This window comes from Mustela lutreola, chromosome 1, assembly GCF_030435805.1.
Source record: "Mustela lutreola isolate mMusLut2 chromosome 1, mMusLut2.pri, whole genome shotgun sequence".
NCBI classification, from domain to species: Eukaryota; Metazoa; Chordata; class Mammalia; order Carnivora; family Mustelidae; genus Mustela; species Mustela lutreola.
Window position 1 is genome coordinate 248,176,928 of NC_081290.1, and position 19,860 is coordinate 248,196,787.

Here is a 19,860-nt window from a genome sequence, read left to right on the forward strand (position 1 = left end):
AGGTATTCTTGGCATGCAACTACACAAAAATTTCTGACTTGATTCTTAAATATTAAATGCCAAAAGAGTACATCTAAAGAATAATCCTATAGTTCCTAATAAAGAATTGTGTTCAATGCCTCTACTACTATTGTTTGCTTTGACTTCACAGCATGAGTCATTCAAAACAAGTGTATCATTTGTCTAAATCTTCTTTAGTCTTACTTTTTTCGGTCATAGCCAAAGATCTCTCGAATGTGCTTGGATATTTCTTCCTGAGGTTCTCCTTCATCTTCAATAAAATCTTCCATTTCCGAGTCATATTCATCATCATCTTCCTCCTCTTCATATTCTCGCTGCCTTTTGTAACCACTAGGGAAGGGAGGTCTTTGAGAAACTTAAGAAGAGAAAAGCCATTATTTATGTGAGTATTAAAACTGAAAGTAGTCCCAACAAAGTTCACATAAACTGAGATTTTGAGAACTCATTAAGACAGTATCCTGGGGCGCCTGGGTGGCTCAGTGGGTTAAGCCGCTGCCTTCGGCTCAGGTCATGATCTCAGGGTCCTGGGATCGAGTCCCACATCCGGCTCTCTGCTCAGCAGGGAGCCTGCTTCCCTCTCTCTCTCTGCCTGCCTCTCCATCTACTTGTGATTTCTCTCTGTCAAATAAATACATAAAATCTTTAAAATGCAAACTATTAAAAAAAAAAAAAAAAGACAGTATCCTCAAAAACCAGAGTCAGCGTGCTGGCCGGTAGCAGGGAGTCATTATTACATCATCCCCGCTGCTTCGTGTTGTTTATAAATGGCTTACTGGAAGCATCTGTTACATTTTCTAGCCTAGCAATTCCCTTCCTTCTGGATTTAAAAAACTGGTAAAATTAAAAAAACAAAATAGCTTACAGGATCATTAACTTTTAGTTTTACCAAGAAAAGACATTCAAAGCTAACAACCTACCATCTACTATCACCATAACTTAGGTACATTTTTTAGAAGTTCAACAAGATAAGAAAGATTCCCAGAATTATGGATAAATTGTTCAAAATGAGTAAGGCTAACTTTAAAAAAACTCACTATATTATCCTTATTTTGTCATTTTGCCAAAAGACTGATTAAAGCTTTGCAGAAGACAGACACTGATCAGTGGACTAGCACTGGGAACAACTGCTTTCTAGTCCTTGATTAGAGTTCCTCCTTCTGTTGTTCTCAAGTTATTGTTAATATGCATGGCCTATCTCCTCAGCGCAGGGTTTCCTTCTCAACCTCTGCACTACTGACATTTGGGACCAGATCATTTTTTGTTGTGAGGAGACTGTACTGTGCATTGTAGGGTGACAGCGGCATCTCTGGCCTCTATCTCAAAGATGCCAGGAGCACCCTACCCCCAGCTGTGTCAGACAAAAAGGTCTCCAGACACTGCCAAATGTTCACGGAGCATCAGAATTATCCTTGGTTGAGAACCAAGGTTCTAGATGAATTAAGAAGTTTAAAGCATGGATCTCATGTTTTGTTTCTTTTTATATTCTCATGGGACCCAACAAGTAGTTTAACAAATGCTTATCACCATGAAGAAAAGCAGAAACACAAGGGCAATCAGAAACAGTTCCTGGTAGATGGTGGGTACTTAACAGATGTCTGATGAATAAACAATGCACCAAAAGGCTTCAACTGTACAAATATGGTCCAGCTTTTGAAGAAAAGTCTCTCTAGCCCTCGTGAAAAGGTAAAGATGAATTAACTCACTGAACCACATAAGGCATATACACTCACCCTGTCTTACAAATCACAGAGCCAAGTTTACTGCACTTGGAGATGTTACAGGGGTGAACACAGAGGGTCCTAGATAACTCTTTCTGAAGCCCTTTCCAAGTTATGATCACTCAAGGGACTCTTAACACAACATCAGGATTTTATCAACACAAGAGTATGTGGAAGGGTTCACAAGGCCTCTGGTTATCTAAAACAAAGTATTCTTTCCAATTTCCTGGTAACAAATAAATATTCTTAGGGTAAGGGACAATTTACCTTGAGCAGATCTGTAGCCAGATAAGGAAGGTTTCATTCCATTCATCTGTCCATTGCTGGATCGGCTAATTATATTCTTGGAAGAAATTGTTTCTGAGACAACGGTGCACTTGGGCTTTAGTGGGAGACTAGAGCTACCAACTGGTCGCCCAGGTCCCAAGCTGCTCACTGGTCTTCCGGGCCCTGAACTACTGACAGTCCGTCCAGCCAGAACTGAGCCACTTACTGATTGACCAGGGCCACTGACTGGCCGCCCAGGGCCACTGACTGGCCGCCCAGGACCACTGACTGGTCGCCCAGCGCCACTGACTGGCTGCCCAGGGCCACTAATTGGCCGCCCAGGGGGGCCAGAGCCACTCACTGGTCGTCGAAGGTCATGTGGACTGCGCATAGGTCGTCCAGGGCCACCAGAGCTGCCCATAGCTCTCCCAGAACCACCTGAGCCACTGGTGGGTCGCCCAGGGCCACTTGAGCTGCCTGCAGGGTGCCCAGGGCCACCTGTACCACTGAGCGTCCGTCCGGAGAGACTTAAGTCACTGGCTGGCCTCTTGGTCCCACTGACCGATCGCTCAGGTCCTGAGCTGGAGGAGCTGCAATTCTGGCGCCTGGGCACAGGGCCAGAACTAACTATAGGCCGAGCAGTCCCTGTCCCAGGCCGTCCAGAAGCTGCGCTGGAGCTACTGCTTGGCTGCCTGGTACCTGGACTCTTAGCTTTATTGTGTGGGGTAATCATGAGCCCAGGCTTGGAATGGCTAGGATGGGGAGGAGATTTTTTGGCTTTGTGCTCAGTAGCAGATTTCTGAGTCCCTTTAGCAGAAGTCTTTGGGACACTTGGTGAATAGGTACTGGAGTGGGGCTTTCCAGCACCATTGAAGACAGGTCTGTCATGGCTCTCACGAAGTAAGGGTTGAGAACAATTGACAGATCCTGCTTTGGTCCTCTCTCCTGGCATGGATTTGGATGAAGACACACCTAAGTGTTTCTCAATGGCTGTGCTGGGTCTGGATTTCTTCTCAGCATGAGGAAGGGGAGTACCCCTGGCAGAAGGATGCTTGCTAAGTTTTGTGCCCACACTTTCTTTCTGAGAGGGTGCCTTTTTGGTTGGAGGTAGTCTTGCATCTGTCTCAAGTCTCCTTTTCCTCTGCTTTCTTTCAAGAAATTCTCGCTCCCTAAGTTCTTCTGCAGTCATAGGCCGCTCTTCTGTTTTCTTCACTGCCTTAATCTCCACTGGTTCGTACTGCTTTTTCTCAGCCAGCCTGAGTAGATCAGTGAAGTTCATGAGCGGTGGGGCACTTTTAAGGGGGACCTTTGGTTTGCTTTCAACTTTGGGAGGTTCTTGCTCTTCCTCATACTCCTGCTCTGACTCTGCTTGATTGTATTCTAAGAATTCATCTTCTTCTTCCATCTCATACTCTTGTTCTGTTCCCTGGCTAGTGTGGCGTTCCACTGCCTGCCTCTTCTTTGACTTTTCCTCAACGGGAATCCCGTTGTAACCATGGAAATTATCCTTTGTCCTTTTGGCCATAGCTCTTGCTTTCTTGTCATGTTTTAGCTCAATTCTCTTTTTCACTAGTTCTTCTTTTCTCCTTTTCTCCTCTAAAGCTAAAAGAGACAAAACAAGAACAAAGTATTTCAAGGTCTGGAAGTCTCAAGCATTTCATCTGAAATCAATAGGGGACCAAAATACAAGCAAGACTCAAGTTTCAGTTTGAAGACATCTAGGAATGAAATGAGGAAGTCCTTTGAACAAGTATCTGTTGAGTCATCTTTACATAGTGAGTGGGTCACATATGGGTCTTTCAATATGACAAAGCAGGTGAGAAATTGGGCTTTTAGTTTAAAATACAGGAAGTAACTCGTACCAAACATATATCAAGTTAAACAGTAGGACCCATTTCACAGGCATTATTAATTATGAATAAATGAATACTTACATGTATTAAATCAGTTTCCTTGTCATTTGCCTGAGGTAAAACTACTGCTTGAGTTTACTGGTCTTCAAAAACTGTCCCTATTTTAACCTTTTAAGATAGCATTCTTGATAATAATAATAAAAATTAAAAAACAAAATATGTAGAAGCAGTTTCAAAATGAAGGTCCAAGAGTGGAATTCCTATTGGATCTACTATGGCCAAGTGGAAGATATGGTCACTACCCCAAAAGCTCTTCAGAGGAAATAACATATGTAATCCTCTAAATACAGCTGATTTAGACACATGCACAAATCCATTAGCCTATTATGTTATAACAAGCATCCACTAGTTAAGTACAAGCTAGTTGTGAAGGTGGAAGACTTTAAAATTGAGAATTAGATTACAAACACATACCTTTTTGCCTGAGCTCCTCTTCTTTTCTTCTGAGAAAAGCCTGAACGGCTGCAGACTGGACACCCTTAACTTTCGGGTCTTTTTTGGGAGGCCCCACTGCCAAACTATACCTTTTCTAAAAAGAAAAGGAGTGAGAGTTACAATCATTTCAACTTTTTAAAAATATATTTGCTATTAGGTGTAAGGCACCATGCCAAACAATCAAGAGGCTTAATTATTGACTGAAAAACTGATTCTGAATAATTAAGACATCATATAACCCATATGAAAGCTTAACTATAAAATTTTGGTCTGAACAGAATTATGCATGACAGGTTTTAGGCATAGAATTTCTTTGTAACATCCTAAATAATGCATAAGTGAACAATTCAGAGAAATAACATTTTTGGGTTATTTTACCAAAAAGGTATTTGGACTGGGAGACTTTTGAAAAGAAATCGCCACTTAGAACAGACATTTTTTTTCCCCCAGATTTTATTTATTTATTTGACAGAGATTACAAGTAGGCAGAAAGGCAGGCAGAGAGAGGAAGGGAAGCAGGTTTCCTGCTGAGCAGAAAGCCCGATGAAGGGCTCAATCCCAGGACCCTGAGATCATGACCTAAGCTGAAGGCAGAGGCTTAACCCACTGAGCCACCCAGGCGCCCCTAGAACCGACTGTTTAAAGAAAAAATTTTTAAAGATTTTATTTATTTGAGAGAGAGAGAGAGAGGAAAAGCACGCGAGCTCACGCAAAGGACAAGGTGGGGAGGGGCAAAGGGAAAGAGAGTGAAGCAGACTCCCAACAGAGCAAGAATGCAGGCGCAAGGAGTGGGGGGCAGGAGTGGAGGGTTGGCTCTACTCCAGGACTTTGGGATGGCGGCCTGAGCCAAAAGCAGAAGCTTAACCAACTGAGCCACCCAGGCACTCCTGGGTTGTTTTAAAATTCTGATTTAAAAAAACAAAAACAAAAACAAAAACAAAAAAACGGGGTGCCTGGATGGCTCAGTGGATTAGGCTGCTGCCTTCAGCTCGGGTCATGGTCTCGGAGTCCTGGGATTGAGCCCCGCATCGGGCTCTCTGCTTGGCAGGGAGCCTGCTTCCCCCCCTCTCTCTGCCTGACTCTCTGCCTACTTATGATCTCTCTGTCAAATAAATAAATAAAATCTTAAAAAAAAAAAACCAAAAAACCCTTCCTTAGAACTAAGCCTTTCAAAGTCTAACTTTTCAAGCAAATAGAAAAAACTACTCATAAATTTTCTCCCCTGAGTACCTTATTCCAGGTTTTCTAGTAGAGACTCACGGCTACATAGGTTATTCTGTTTATAACATCAAACACTGAGATTTTACTTTGACCCTAGGCAAAGCAGATGGCAAACCACAGCTAAAAAGTATTTCAAAGAAATCTAAGCAGCAAGAAGTACCCAATTCTCTTATAACCTTTAACCGTAGCTCTTATGTTCATTAAATATATACATATTTTTTAAGATTATTTATTTATTTATGTATTTGACAGACAGAGATCACAAGCAGGCAGAGAGGCAAGCAGAGGGAGAGAGGGGGAGGCAGGTTCCCGCTCAGCAGAGAACCCGATGTGGGGCTTGATCCCAGGACCCTGGGATCATGACCCCGGCTGAAGGCAGAGGCTTAACCCACTGAGCCACCCAGGTGCCCCTATGTTCATTAAATATTAATATGCCACATAAACCATTTAGACAGGTTTCTACATCACCCAAAAAGTACTAACATTATCCTGGCACAGGTGGTATTTCTCTGTGCTTTGATTTTTATGTAATGACATTGGGAAATGACTACCACTATAGGTGTGTTAATCTGAACTATGATAGGAAAAAAATTTCCATTTTATGAGTGCATCATTAGAGGAATAACTCAGAATACAGAAAACAGAATAACTCAGATTAGGATGATTCAGCTCTAGGACCACTGCACATTAAATATATGGGTAAATAAGTTTTTAAATACCCTCCCTTATTAGTTAGATGACATTCTTATCTACGGTACCTGTTGTGCTAGTTAAAAAGGAAACACTAACCTCAGAACACAAATTGAGCTACTTAAGAACCAAAAATCTGATTCCCAAAATGTGCATGAAATTCCTAGAGGAAACCCGAAGGATCTATGCTTACTATGTGGCTGGCAAATATAAGGCATCCTGAAACAGGCTGGAAGTTCCAGCTACATTATTCACTGACAAAGCTGGCCACGGAAGCAGGCCCTAATCCAACCTGAAAATCCTGCATGATAGTGATGCTGCAACCTGACACACCCCCTGACCGAAATCCCAAGAGAGCATCCAGATTCCTTTCCCGGTCACTTTGGCTGAGTCACAATAAAATCCAGTAGTAAGTCTCTATGTTTGTAAATTCAATAGTAGGCCCTTTCCATTGTGGACTGGGGCCCCATATTTAAAGGAGAAAAGGAGAGGGAAAGGAACACTTAGAGAAGAATACTGCTTTACCTAACTAGCCAAATAAAATTGTCCTGATTTATAAGAACCTCAAACATAGACCTTATCTACAAGAAGTTCACCTTTTTCTAATGGAAGAGCCATCATGAATATGATTTAAGTTGCTTAAGACATAATACAGACTCATAAGGAGACACATACACACACTTCACCCTATCCCATTAGGTAGATTTGTAAGATGAAAGATGGATTCTTGTGTCTGCAACTACTTGGTCCATAGATTCACCTGCCAAATCGAAGCTTATACAAGGTTTCTCCCACAAAATATCAATATACATGTAGTGTTATAAACAGCATTGGTTCATTATCTTGCTGTTACAGCAATGAGCACTTCCTAATTTGATTTCAGGATAGAAATCTTTCTTCCTAATCTGGGATTTCAAAAGATAGGTAATGGGATAGGACTAGCTGAAAAGCTACTCACGACTAAATACAAGCACCCAGAGAGAAAACAACAGTATCAATGGGGGCAGAGTTGACTAAGCTTCAGTCATTTGCATAACATCTTCAATAATTTTTGCCCTTGTAGTATGTCACCTGTATTTTTACTAATTTTAAGAGACCTAACACCATGACATTATTATAGTTTTACTTCAAACAATAATATCCATGAAATGACTTGTTTGAAAGGCCACATTTTTCCAAGTCATACTAAAATACAACCATTTTATATATATATTTATATATATATGTAATACACACACATATATATACACATATATATGCATATATATATATAAAAACTATGAGAACTAAGAGCATTTATGTATCACCTAAAATCACTGTACAGCCAGAGCTATATGCACTGAACTTTGGGAAACACCAAAAAGGAACTTAAAAATACAGGAAAGCCAGAACCCAAAGGAGGGGGTATTCAGGATCTCAGATTCACTCAGAAAAGAATTCCAAAAAGTATCCACCTATTTCCATCCATTCACACTGCCAATCTTATTTTATTTTTTATTTTTATTTTTTTTTAAAGATTTTATTTATTTATTTGACAGAGAGAAATCACAAGTAGATGGAGAGGCAGGCAGAGAGAGAGAGAGGGAAGCAGGCTCTCTGCTGAGCAGAAAGCCCGATGCGGGACTCGATCCCAGGACTCTGAGATCATGACCTGAGCCGAAGGCAGCGGCTTAACCCACTGAGCCACCCAGGCGCCCCACACTGCCAATTTTAAATTCAGCTTTTTTGTTCTAACACTCCGAATCCTCTAGCATACTTATTAAGCTGGCTTTACATTTAACCCAATAATTTTGCAGTACTTTTTGTCCTGTCCTGTGATGTAGAAGGAATTCAATGAATCTATAAAAAGTCTTATTTCATGGGTCTGCTAGGAAACAAGAAGGGCAAGGTTCTAACTTGATGAGGTTTAATCTTATTCACTGACATGAGCTGAATCATAATGAATAGTTGCTTAGATCCTTTGTAGCTTGATGCACTCAAAAGCCAATACCAGGTAAATACTGAAATATTCTCTTTAAAATATTCTCTTAGGCAAAGTTTAAGTCAAAACCTAGAAATCTGGGGTTAAAAAAAGCGGGGCTGGATCTTCACAGGTGATTTTCTTAACAGTTGTATTGAGATATAACTCACATACCATAAAATCTGCCCACTTAATGTGTACAGTTCATTGGTTTTTAGTATGTGTACAGTTCAGAGAGCTAAACAATCATTAGCATTACTGGATTCAAGACATTATCCCAAAAAAAGAAATCTCTTACCTTTTAGCAGTCATCCCCACTTCCTTTTGCCCCTCTGCCCCTGGCAACCACTCACCTACTTTCTGGCAACCACTAACTTACCTTCCTTTGCCAATTCTGGACATTTCATATAAATGAAATCATGTACCCGGTGTACATTATATAGTGATATGTATCACAATATAAGGTAAACTTTATAGGCCATAGACAAATGGTTATATATATGAGTGCTTATATAACATATGTAAGATTTTTCAATTTTAAAAACCCTTATTGTTAATTTTCACTTGACTCTACTATTAAGTTTGAAAATAGATGCCTTCCAAGGCCAAGAAAGTATCTTTGCGAGAATGCTCTATAAGTTAATTCTTAACATCCCTGAACTGAGAAATTGTAATTATTTCTCTGCCTTAACTAAAATTAAGAAATTATTAGTTTCTATGACCATTAAATGTTTTAGTAAGGATATCATTTTAATTCTTTTGGAGGAAAAACAGAATATATCTAAAACTTTATTTTTATTTTAAACCTAGAATGTTAAAATGACAATTATTTGAGTAATACCTGAGTAAATTTAAATTTAAATGGTGATAATGTAATTTTACTATTGTCAGTGTTGACTTCTCATAATTTTTTTTTTTTTTGCTCAAATAAAAACTGAAAGAAAAAAAATGAAATCATACACTATATGGCTTCCATGGTCAATTTTATGTGTCAACTTGGCTAGGCTACAGCACTCGTTATTTAGTCCAACACTAATCTAGGTGTTGCTATGAAGGTATTCTGCAGGGATGGTTAACATCTGCAATCAGGTAACTTTAGGTAAAGCAGTTTACCCTCCATAATGGGGGTGGTACACATCTAATCAGTTGAGGGCCTTCAGAGCAGAAACTGATGTCTCAGAGAAGAAGGTATTTGCCCTACAAATTTCAGACTTGCCAGCCCCCATAATTACATGAACCAATTTCCTAAAATAAATCCTATTGGTTCTGTTTCTCTGGGGAGCACCGAGTGATACAGGGGCCTTTTGTATTTTGGTATTTTCACTTAGTACAATGTTCTCCAGGTTCATGTTGTAAGATATAACAGTACTTCTTTTTATGGCTGAATATTTCACTGTGCTGATATACCACATTTTATCCATCATAAGTTGATGGGTATTTGTATTTACATCTTGGCTACTATGAATATTGCTGCCATGAACACATATGTACAGTTTTTTCTGTGTGAGCATCATTTCTCTTGGGTATATCACTAGAGATCTTCCTAATATTGAGCTAGCCAGACCTTTCAAAGTGGGAGACTCTGATATCAAAAGATTTAAGATTTGTTGTAATAAAATATATTAGATAATCCCCTAGCCCTACAGTGGTAGCCCAGTAGAGAACCATGTTTTAAAAAGCCTCAGGCTGGCATTCTATTCTATTCTATTTAATAAAGCAGATCTATTTGGCACTTTTTCCTGCATCAGATGGTCACATTTAGCTCTAGCAGCAGCACATCAAGATGCACCCACCAATTCTGAATTGGATTCAAGGCACCAGGCTGCTTCATTGTTTGAGCTTCATGAAAAGCAGCTGGACAAGAGTTTCTTTTATCCTAAGTGTATCCATTTTATTATACTGCAAGCCAACTCAGTCATTCTGCTGGACCCCAATGAATGATCCACAGCAGTGAAGCTTATGCCATTTAAATACAGTATGAGAGATTTTGCCAAGATTTGTAATTCTGAAGCCAACAGACCTAAAAAACATTAACTCACTTTAAGACATATGTGTTCCTTGCATTGAAATTATACTGCCATGGTCAGATTAAGAAAATAAGGAGTTTTCTGTCTGGAAACCTGTGTTAACCAAATACATTATGCTGGAATCAATAGTCAATCCCTTCTTGAAAGTTGTTCTATACTCAGGAGATAATATATAGTTGTAATAGTAGGAAACATAAATTTCCTGACAGCTTTACATATACTAGAGATTTAGTATTGGTTAGAATTAGGAGTTAGGCATATTCAAAGAGTACTATCCTTGAATTTAATAATCATTACAGAATTTCTGACATGTTCTCAAAACACCATAGTCAGGTCTGGAAAATTAATGGTTTGCATTAGGCTTGCTTAGCTGGGTGGCTAAGAGGATAAAAATAAAACAAGTATGTTGGGGCACCTGGGTGGCTCAGTGGGTTAAGCCTCTGCCTTCAGCTCAGGTCATGATTCCAGGGTCCTGGGATGGAGCCCCGCATCAGGCTCTTTGCCCCACAGGGAACCTGCTTCCCCCTCTCCCTCTCTGCCTGCCTCTCTGCCTACTTGTGATCTCTCTCTGTCAAATGGATAAATAAAATCTTAAAAAACAAAACAAAACAAAAAAAACAAGTATGTTATTCAGGATTGCTATAGGATCAAATGTAAAATTTACTATTACTGTGTCTATAAAAATATACCTAATTATAAAATGTAGTATTAGATAGGTACCTCAGAGCCTCTAGTCCAACCTCTATGTTAGAAGTGGCCCCAAAGAGGCGCCTGGGTGGCTCAGTGGATTAGGGCCTCTGCCTTCGGCTCATGTCATGATCTCGGGGTTCTGGGATCGAGCCCCAATCGGGCTCTCTGCTCAGCGGGGAGCCTGCTTGCCCGCCCCCACCCCGCTCTTCCTGCCTCTCTGCCTACTTGTGATCTCTCTCTGTCAAATAAAAAATAAATAAATAATCTTTAAAAAAAGAAAAAAAAAAGAGAGAGAAGTGGCCCCAAAAGCACAACTGTGTATTTACTGGTTGTCACACAGTTTGCAACAGAGTGTGAATTAGAATCTAGGTCTCCTTGTTTCAGGTCCAAAAGTATTCCCACTACAACATGTCTGTCTCACTTCTAACATAATCCAACACTTTCATCATTTCAGCTCTAACCACAATCTTAAATGCCCCTCTTTAATCTCCATCTGCCTCTTGGATGGTGCCATGACCTCAAACAGGTCCACCACTTAATTTTCTAATCTTATCTTCCCTCACCCTCAGACTATTTCTGTTAACCATGCTGGCACTCTCCCAAACAGACTGTAAATCTCTCTCTACCCACCAGTTTCCAAATGCTGTTGGTTTGCCCTTTAAATTTCTCTCTCATCAGACTTGAGGAGAATTGCCATAAAAAAACCAAGAGTTATTGCCTAAAGCTATATTAGGCTGGAGTTAGGCTGGAATTAGGAAGCTGGATGGGTTTAGGCTTTATAGATGACAACCTTCCTCACATCCAATATACTCTTCATTTAACACAGGATCGTGATTAAGAGCAAGAACTCTGGAGCCAGGTGGCAAATTCCCTGCTCTGCCATTAGCAGCCCTGTCGCTTATTAGCTGTGTGACTTTAGGCAAGTTTCTTCATCTCTCTGGGCCTCAGTTTCCTCATCTGTAAAACAACCTTCCTTATATGGTCATTATAGTGATTAAATTAGTTAATATACACAGTGCTTAGAATAGCGCATAGCACCAAGTACGCATTATAAATATTAACTTGTTATCACTATTGTTCAGAAGGTGATTCTCTTGGGTAAGAGAGAGAAAAGAATCTCTATGGAGGTTAGATTTTCTATAGACCTTCTCCCTAAAACACTGGTTAAGAAGTACTGCTCTAGGCTAGCAATCCAAAATTACTTCAGGCACTGGCAAAGTCATCTTCAGATGCAAGCATGGAGAGCAATCCCATTATAATTGATTACAGACCAAAAGTTGTAAAGTGACTGTCCACAGAAACAACTTTGTTGGCCCATACTGTTCTTTAAAAGGAAACAGGGGCACGTGGGTGGCTCAGCTGGATAACTGTCTGCCTTTGGTTCAGATCATGATTGGAATTGAGCCCTCTTCGGATCAGGCTCCCTGCTCAGTGGGGAGCCTGCTTCTCCCTCTGCCCCTCCTCCTGCTCGTGCTCTCTTTCTCATGCTTTCTCTTTCAAATAAATAAAGAAAATCTTAAAAGAAATAAAAGGAAATACAACTACTATAACATATAGTAGGCTTCTTTTGAATACACAGAGTTTGGCCCGTATCATTTTATATCCAGACTACTTCACAAACTTACATTACCTACCTGGCCCTGCAGACATCTGAATTTCCCACCTCAGTTCAAGTCCCTAAGCTCCTTTTTCAGTACCTATATTCTTTTTGGGGGGGCAGGGGGAGAGAGAGGAAGAGTGGAAGAGAGAATCTTAAGTAGGCTCCACCCCTAGCACAAAGCCTGATTCAAGGCTCAGTCCCAGGACCCTGAGATCACAACTTCAGCTGAAATCAAGTCAGACAAAACAACTGTGCCACCCAGGCACCCCTCAGTATCAATATTCTCATCCTCAAGGGGCTACCACCCCCCAAACCCTTACATGAAGGCTGCTTCTTTACTCTTTGGTTTGAGGATCACACCGGAACTACAGTTATCTTGTCTGGGATGATTTTCAGAGTACAGCTGTAAGTAAGACCAAATAACTTGTCTCATGCACTACAAGCCATCAATTATAGTTACCTGCAACCTACAAGAATCCATATTCCAAGCTCTACTATTCTATTAAAACAAGACACTTTATTTTTCCTAGAGGAACCAGGGAGAAAAAATTTAAGTCATGATTATCAAAAAAAATTTTGCTCCTTTAAACTTAAACAGAGCTTAAGATAATAACTGGTTACATCACCTTGATCAGCTGTTTTTTAAATTCAGTTTTCCATTGGGAAATGATAGCATGCCTAATATTGCTAGGCATGATGCAATATTTCCTTTGTTTTAACTAAAACATTATTATAAAGGTAACTACTTTTCCTAGGGGGGAAAAAAAAAAACAGGGAAGAAAGAGGTTGCATTACAGAAATGTTCATTGCCTCTCAAACCAGATACAAAAGATACCTCTAAAAAAATGACACCCTGGAAAGAGTTCAAAGTGGCTGTCCAGGTGTTTTATACATTAGCCTCCCTTGGAGCTAATCAGTGCTAGTCACCCTATGCCCTCTCTATAGCAAAGGTCTGACATAGAAACTCTGAAGACTGAAATCTGAACATCAGCTCTAATAAGATCCAAATGGAAGGTGGGGAAGAAGAGGACTAAAGGGGAAATAAGAACCAAGCACTAGAGAGGGAAGGAGTTATACCTGTCAATTACTGCAAAGCCTCTGTGGTTATCAGACCATCAATCAATCAATCAATCAAGCTTGTGTCAAACATGGATGGGTGTGTGTGTGTGTGTGTGTGTGTGACCTGAAATGTTTCTTTACTTGGATGATGGTTAAGATACCTGCTTTGCAATAATCTATTATACTGTACAATATATATTTCACAATTGATGGTGTGTTTTCAGAGGCTTTACTTTGAGCTGATAAAGTAACAGAATAATTAGATGAACCAAGTAAAAGCAAAATCATGGATTAAATTTAACTACTATCTTGCTCTGTTCCTCAACAGTTCCTTTTGTGATATACTGCATCTGATGTAAAAAGATAAGGATTATAATGGCATCTAAATCAAACTTCTAGGCCTACTAGCTTTTTGTGGGGGTTCGAGGGTAGGCTGGGGAAAGCATGTTTTCATAAAATACATGCTTACATTCCTCTATTAAATTTTAAATGACCTCACCAATTTATCTGTCTTTTGTGCTTCCAATCTTTTGTTATTTCAATCACAGATCTGTTGATAATGTACGTATTCTGAAATCTTCTGCCCTAAGAATACCTGCTTTTCTCTCAGCAGCTACTGGTTTTTAGAATAAGAGATGACAAACTTGGCTCTGATCCTTCTAAAGAATATTACTGGACATCAAAGCTAGTATTATCTATGCTTTGACCGCCACTGAAATTCAGGAAGATCTAGAATATGGACCTAATTATGCAAAGATGAATGGTTACCAGCTCCAATATTGATTTGTCTAGGAAATTTACAGTATTTGCAGGAAGTGAATTCTGTTAAGTTTTCAAAGGTTTAAGCCTATAACTTCCACCTGCAGATCTTATGACTCATGATTTAGGATAATGATTATTCAGAGTATTTGGGATGGGAAATGAATATAGAGCAATTTGATAATTATTATATTAACAGATATCAGTTTTATTTATCAGTTATTTTACTATCTTCAGATTAACATTTTCAAAAGGGTAAAAAAAAAAGAAAAAGAAAAAGAAAAAAAAGGGCCAGCCTCAGAAGACAAGAAAAGCACAGGAGTGGGAAAAACAAAACCACTGCAAATACACAAAAATCTAAGAAATGCAGAACGCATAGTGAGAGCTCAATAAATTCCAGTTGAATTGACTTTAACGGAGAGCTGTTTGAGCTCTACACCTCAGTGCTCAAACCGCAGGTATCACAATGCAGTTTGTCGGCTTACAGCTGTGCTGTGGGTACCATCTGAGGATCCAGAAATGATTAGTTTATGCAAAACAGCTACAACCCCGCAAACCAGGCACTCTCCATGACTTCAGCATGTAGATTTTAAAAGTCTTACACCGCTCTACGAACATTAGCGAACTGGCAAATATTACCGAGCAAATGGGACCCAGATTTCAAACAAAGACAAATTTGGAAGGCCACAAGTAAACGGAAGGTGAAACTGGCTCAGCCATTCTGTTGGCCAGGGACTTCGTGGAATCCGCTCAACTTCTCTTCCCAATAGAAAAGGTATTATTAACCCTTTGGGAGGATATAATTTTATCATTTCGTTGGCGGGGTGGGTGGGGCCACAAGTCAGAAAACTTGTTCGAGAAATCACACAGTGTTTAATCCCATCTTCGGCGGGAAATCAGCCAAAAAGCTGTAAGTCCCTAAAACCCCTGAAACTCCCTAACATACATGCTTTCTTCCCAACCCCTGTACTGAAGTTTACGCCGAAGCCAGAAACTACTAGTGAAAGATTCCACCATGTACCAGGCACGGTTTCACTCACCAACCTTCACGCAACTCTATGATACCCGCACTGCAAAGCCCACGTTGCAGGGGTGACTAAGCCAGCGAACTTCACTCTCCGGAAGGCTACCACCTCGCACTCCAAGCCCCTTTTCACCCGGGGTCCCCAGGAGTGCATACCCGAGAAAAGGAAATAAGGGGTCCAGGTCTTCCCTCTCCCAGAGAGGACAGGCGGATGCCTGGAAGTTCCACGGGCCACAAATTCCAAACTTGAAGATTCCCTAATCCCCACAGTAGCGCCCGGCTGGTACTTACCGGCACGTTGTTGACACCCTGTCCTTTAGAGGCTATCAGGAGAATTTCCCTGAAATCCATGTTGGCTGAGGCGGAGACACTGGGCCAGGCTTTCGGAAAGAAGCGAAAGTACGCCTTACCGAAGCGCCCAGCAACAGCCAAGTGAACTGCCTGGCCCACCCCTCTCCCACCCCTCCCCAACACGACCACTTCCGGCGCCTTCCAATGCCGTCTGCCCGCCCCTTTTCCTCTTGCGGCCTATATCCTTTCAGGCCCGGCGCTCCGCTCGCGAGTCTCCGGCGTAACTTCCGCTTTCAGGCTCCAGACGCGTAGAACGTGATACGTGGCTGCTGGCGTTAGCTCGGAGGGGCGGGACAAGGCCCTTCACCGACCAAGGAGACGCGGCCTAGTAAAATGAGGGGCGTGGCTAAGGGAGAGAGCGGCTTCCCTGGAGGCCGGGGCGCGCGACCTGATTATCTCGGTGTTCCTTGTGAGCTTTGAGTAGGGTGAGCGAGGGGTGGGAGGAGTAGGAGGGCTGGGAGGGTGAGGGGTTACTTACCAGGCCTCGGCTCGTTGGGTGTCACGGGTGGGCGCTCAGGTCCGAAACGGCGGGGCCTCAACAGCTGAGCCGACAGGTCTCGAGCAGGGGGTTTCAGTTACCGGTTTCTAGACGCTCGTGAAGTTGCGCAGGCGCACACGGTACGGACCAGTCCTCAGTGTTGGATACACATTACTCATTCGGTCCTGGCACATGGTGTGTGCTCACCTCCTACACAGATGCATGTTTGTCATGTATAGATGCGCAGACTAGTGCTTTTGTCTCATCTAATTAATAAGCTTCACGTAGTGGACGAATGAATTCTTTGCATACAGACCCAGTCTAGACAAAACTTGGCGCACTGATGAAACATACATATATTTTCCATATTAATTGGGAGTCCAGTCTCGGCTTCCTTTTAAGAGTATCTGGGCCCTGTAAAGTCGTCTCCTTCAGTAAACTACACTAATTAGACCCGGGGTGGGAATAAGCCTCGACTGGTTGGTAACTAATTGGACGATCTTTTCAGTGTGATGGAAATGTTCCCAAACTGGATCGTGGTGATGATTGTGCTGTAAATTTACGAAAACTCATTGTACACTTCGGTGAGTTTTGCAGCATGTAAATTATACCTAAGTAAAGTTGTTTTAAAGTATTAGGCAAAGCTCCTTGGTCTTACTCTTTACAACTAAAGTTTTAATGCTGAGCTGCGGCCCTGACTGCATGTCTCTATTTAAGGCTGCCCCAAAACAGACCCAGATGAAGACTTAGACTGATGGAAGACCTGGAATTCACAACCTTCCTATTCCTTCCAAAGAGGCCAGCGTAACTTACAGCTCACTTATGCTATACATTCTTTTCAGATACAGGCCCACCTACTTGAAGTAGTTCTCACTTGTAGGAGGCCAACTCTACAAATATTTCTCCATCACCATCACAGATTATGAAGAAGCTTGAGTGTAATGTACTGGAAAAGCTAGCAGATCTTAGGGGCCTCAACTGTAAAAAATCAAAACTAAGATTTTTGAATTTCCTTCAAGTGATTCTCTCTAATTCAGCAGGGAGGGTCATCTTTCAGTGTCTTCTGATTGTTCTTAGGATAAAGACAAATCTTAATCCTAACTGTAGTTTTTTTTTTTTTTTTAAAGATTTTATTTACTTATTTGACAGAGACAGATCACAAGTAGGCAGAGAGGCAGGCAGAGAGAGAGAGAGGAGGAAGCAGGCTCCCTGCTGAGCAGAGAGCCCAATGCGGGACTTGATCCCAGGACCCTGAGATCATGACCTGAGCCAAAGGCAGCGGCTTAACCCACTGAGCCACCCAGGCGCCCAATCCTAACTGTAGTTTTAAGGACTGCCATGATTTGCCCTGGCCCACTTCTGTAACCTCATCAGCTCTACATTTCATTCCCTTATTTGTGCCAAGCTCTCTTCCACTCCAGGACCTTCCCCCTTTTTTCTTCTTTGCCTGCTCTGCTCCTTCTAAACTTTGCTGGGCCAGCTGTAACTCATCTTTCATCATGGCCTTTAGTGAGTGGTTATCTGGGTTTAAGCCCCACTTCTGTTGATTTCTAGGTATTGTTTGACTTTAGTCAGGGCTTGACTGTACATCAGTTTAATCTATAAAATGAAAATAATAGTGTTATTAAAAGATTACTGTAAAATAATTCAAGTAAGGTTACCATGGCTGTTACAGGCTGAGTTGTCTGCCCCCAAAATTCATATGAGGTCCTAATCCTCAGGACCTCCCAAGTGTGACCATATTTGGAGATAGGGTCTTTAAAAAGATAACTAAGTTAGAATGAGGCCATTAGAGTGGACCCTAATCCAATATGATGGGTGTCCTTATAAGACAAAGAAATATAGACGTAGACAGGGACAGAGGAAGATCTTGTGAAGACACAGGGAGAAGATGGCTATAAGTCAAGGAGAAAGGCCCCAGAAGAAACCAACGCTGCTTACACCTTGCTGTTAGACCTCTTAACCTCGAAAATTGTGAGAAAATAGGTTTCTGTGGTACTTTGTTGTGGGAGCCCCAGCATTCTAATACACTGGCATATGCTGAGTATTCAATAAATGTCAGGTATTATTTCTCAAGGAAGTATTTCCTGAACTAGTTCAGGACCCCTTTAGTGAATTCTTCCAGCTCCCAGTGTTTTCCTTTATGGAATCTTGCACAGTTTGTAATTACATATTTGTGCTTTTTCTTTCTAACTTCTTGGTTATCTCATGCTAGATTGTAAGGTCTATGAGAACAGAGACCACGCCCATATTACCCATTATTATTGCCATCACCAGCACAGTTCCTTGCTCATATACATAAAATGTGATGCATATTTGAAATTTGTTAAGAGAGTAGATCTTAAAAGTTCTCATCACAAGAAAAAAAGTGTAACTATGGTGACATGTTAAACTAGACTTACTGTGGTCATAATTTCACAATATATACAAATACTGAATCATTTCTGTTGTATACCTGAAACTAATGTTATATGTGAATTATACCTCAATAAACAAAGGAAAAAGACCTACCATCAAAAAAACCTCCAGATTTTGGGACCAAATTAATGAATCTTTAAATGAAAAGCCTTCAACATTCAATATCATAATAGCTAACATATATTGAGACCTGACTATATACCAAATGCCTGACACCTGGATATCATCTGATTTAATCACAAGTTCCTATAGTAAGGCACTTGTTACTATTTTATAAATGAAAGAAACTGGACTAATATTACATAATTAGCCAACGGGAAGCCAAGACTATCTGTGAGACATTAGCCATCATGCTGGCTCACCTCTATATTTCAATTATTCCATTTGAACCGGTATAAATATATACACATAAGATCATAATCTAAAAGAGCTTAAATTAGGTAGCTAATAAAATAGTTACTCAAAATCATCATCAACAACAGCCAGAGATGGGAGTGAAGTAAGGAATGAGAGGGAAGGAAATGTATTGGGCGCCTGGGTGGCTCAGTGGGTTAAAGCCTCTGCCTTCGGCTTGGGTCGTGATCTTGGGGTCCTGGGATCAGGCCCCACATCGGGCTCTCTGCTTGGCGGGGAGTCTGCTTACCCCTCTCTCTCTGCCTGCCACTCTGCCTACTTGTGATCTCTCTCTCTCCGAAGGTGGATAAATAAAATATTTGAAAAAAAAAAAAACAAAAAAGAAAATGAATTATCATTGAATTCAGCAAATACTTCCTGAGGAACTACTGTGTGCCCAGCCCTACATACAATACAAAGAAAGGAAAGACCCAGCCCTTGCCTGGTTAGAGCATTCATTCTTACACGAACACAAGTAACAATGATGTATTATTCACTGCATTAGGGTACAAAGTACTGGGGATAGGGTTGACAGATTTAGCAATAAAACAAGATGCCCAGTTGAATTTGAATTTCAGGTAAACAGTAAAATTCACTAGAAACAATTGTTTATCTGAAATTCATATTTAACTGGGTGTCCTGTATTTTTCCCGGTAACTGGAGAAGTGATAGAATTCCAGTTGGAACAGAAGCAAAGACAAGAGAGGCAGGAAAGCACATAAAAGGATTCAGAGAACAAGTTGTGAATGTATTTAGAAGAAAAAAACGAGGAATAGGGATAGGAAATCAGGTCAGAAAAGTAGGTGAAGCCATATTGCGAAGGTCTTGAGAGCCAG

At 40.9% G+C, this 19,860-nt stretch overlaps 1 protein-coding gene across 2 annotated transcripts in view; it reads right to left on the minus strand.

Moving 5' to 3' along the window:
• SPTY2D1 (SPT2 chromatin protein domain containing 1) overlaps positions 1-19,860 on the minus strand; it is a 43,995-nt gene that overhangs the window by 6,863 nt on the left and 17,272 nt on the right. The window contains exons 2-6 of one of the 2 annotated variants that reach the window (XM_059137851.1): positions 16,214-16,423; positions 15,676-16,060; positions 4,334-4,448; positions 2,007-3,608; positions 205-376 (exon numbers count right to left, since the gene is read on the minus strand). In XM_059137851.1, the coding sequence (XP_058993834.1) occupies positions 205-376; positions 2,007-3,608; positions 4,334-4,448; positions 15,676-15,735 (1,949 nt within the window). In that variant the 5' untranslated portion in view covers positions 15,736-16,060; positions 16,214-16,423. Of the gene's footprint in view, positions 1-204; positions 377-2,006; positions 3,609-4,333; positions 4,449-15,675; positions 16,061-16,213; positions 16,424-19,860 lie in introns of those variants that run through there. The other variant, XM_059137855.1, reaches the window with a different exon arrangement.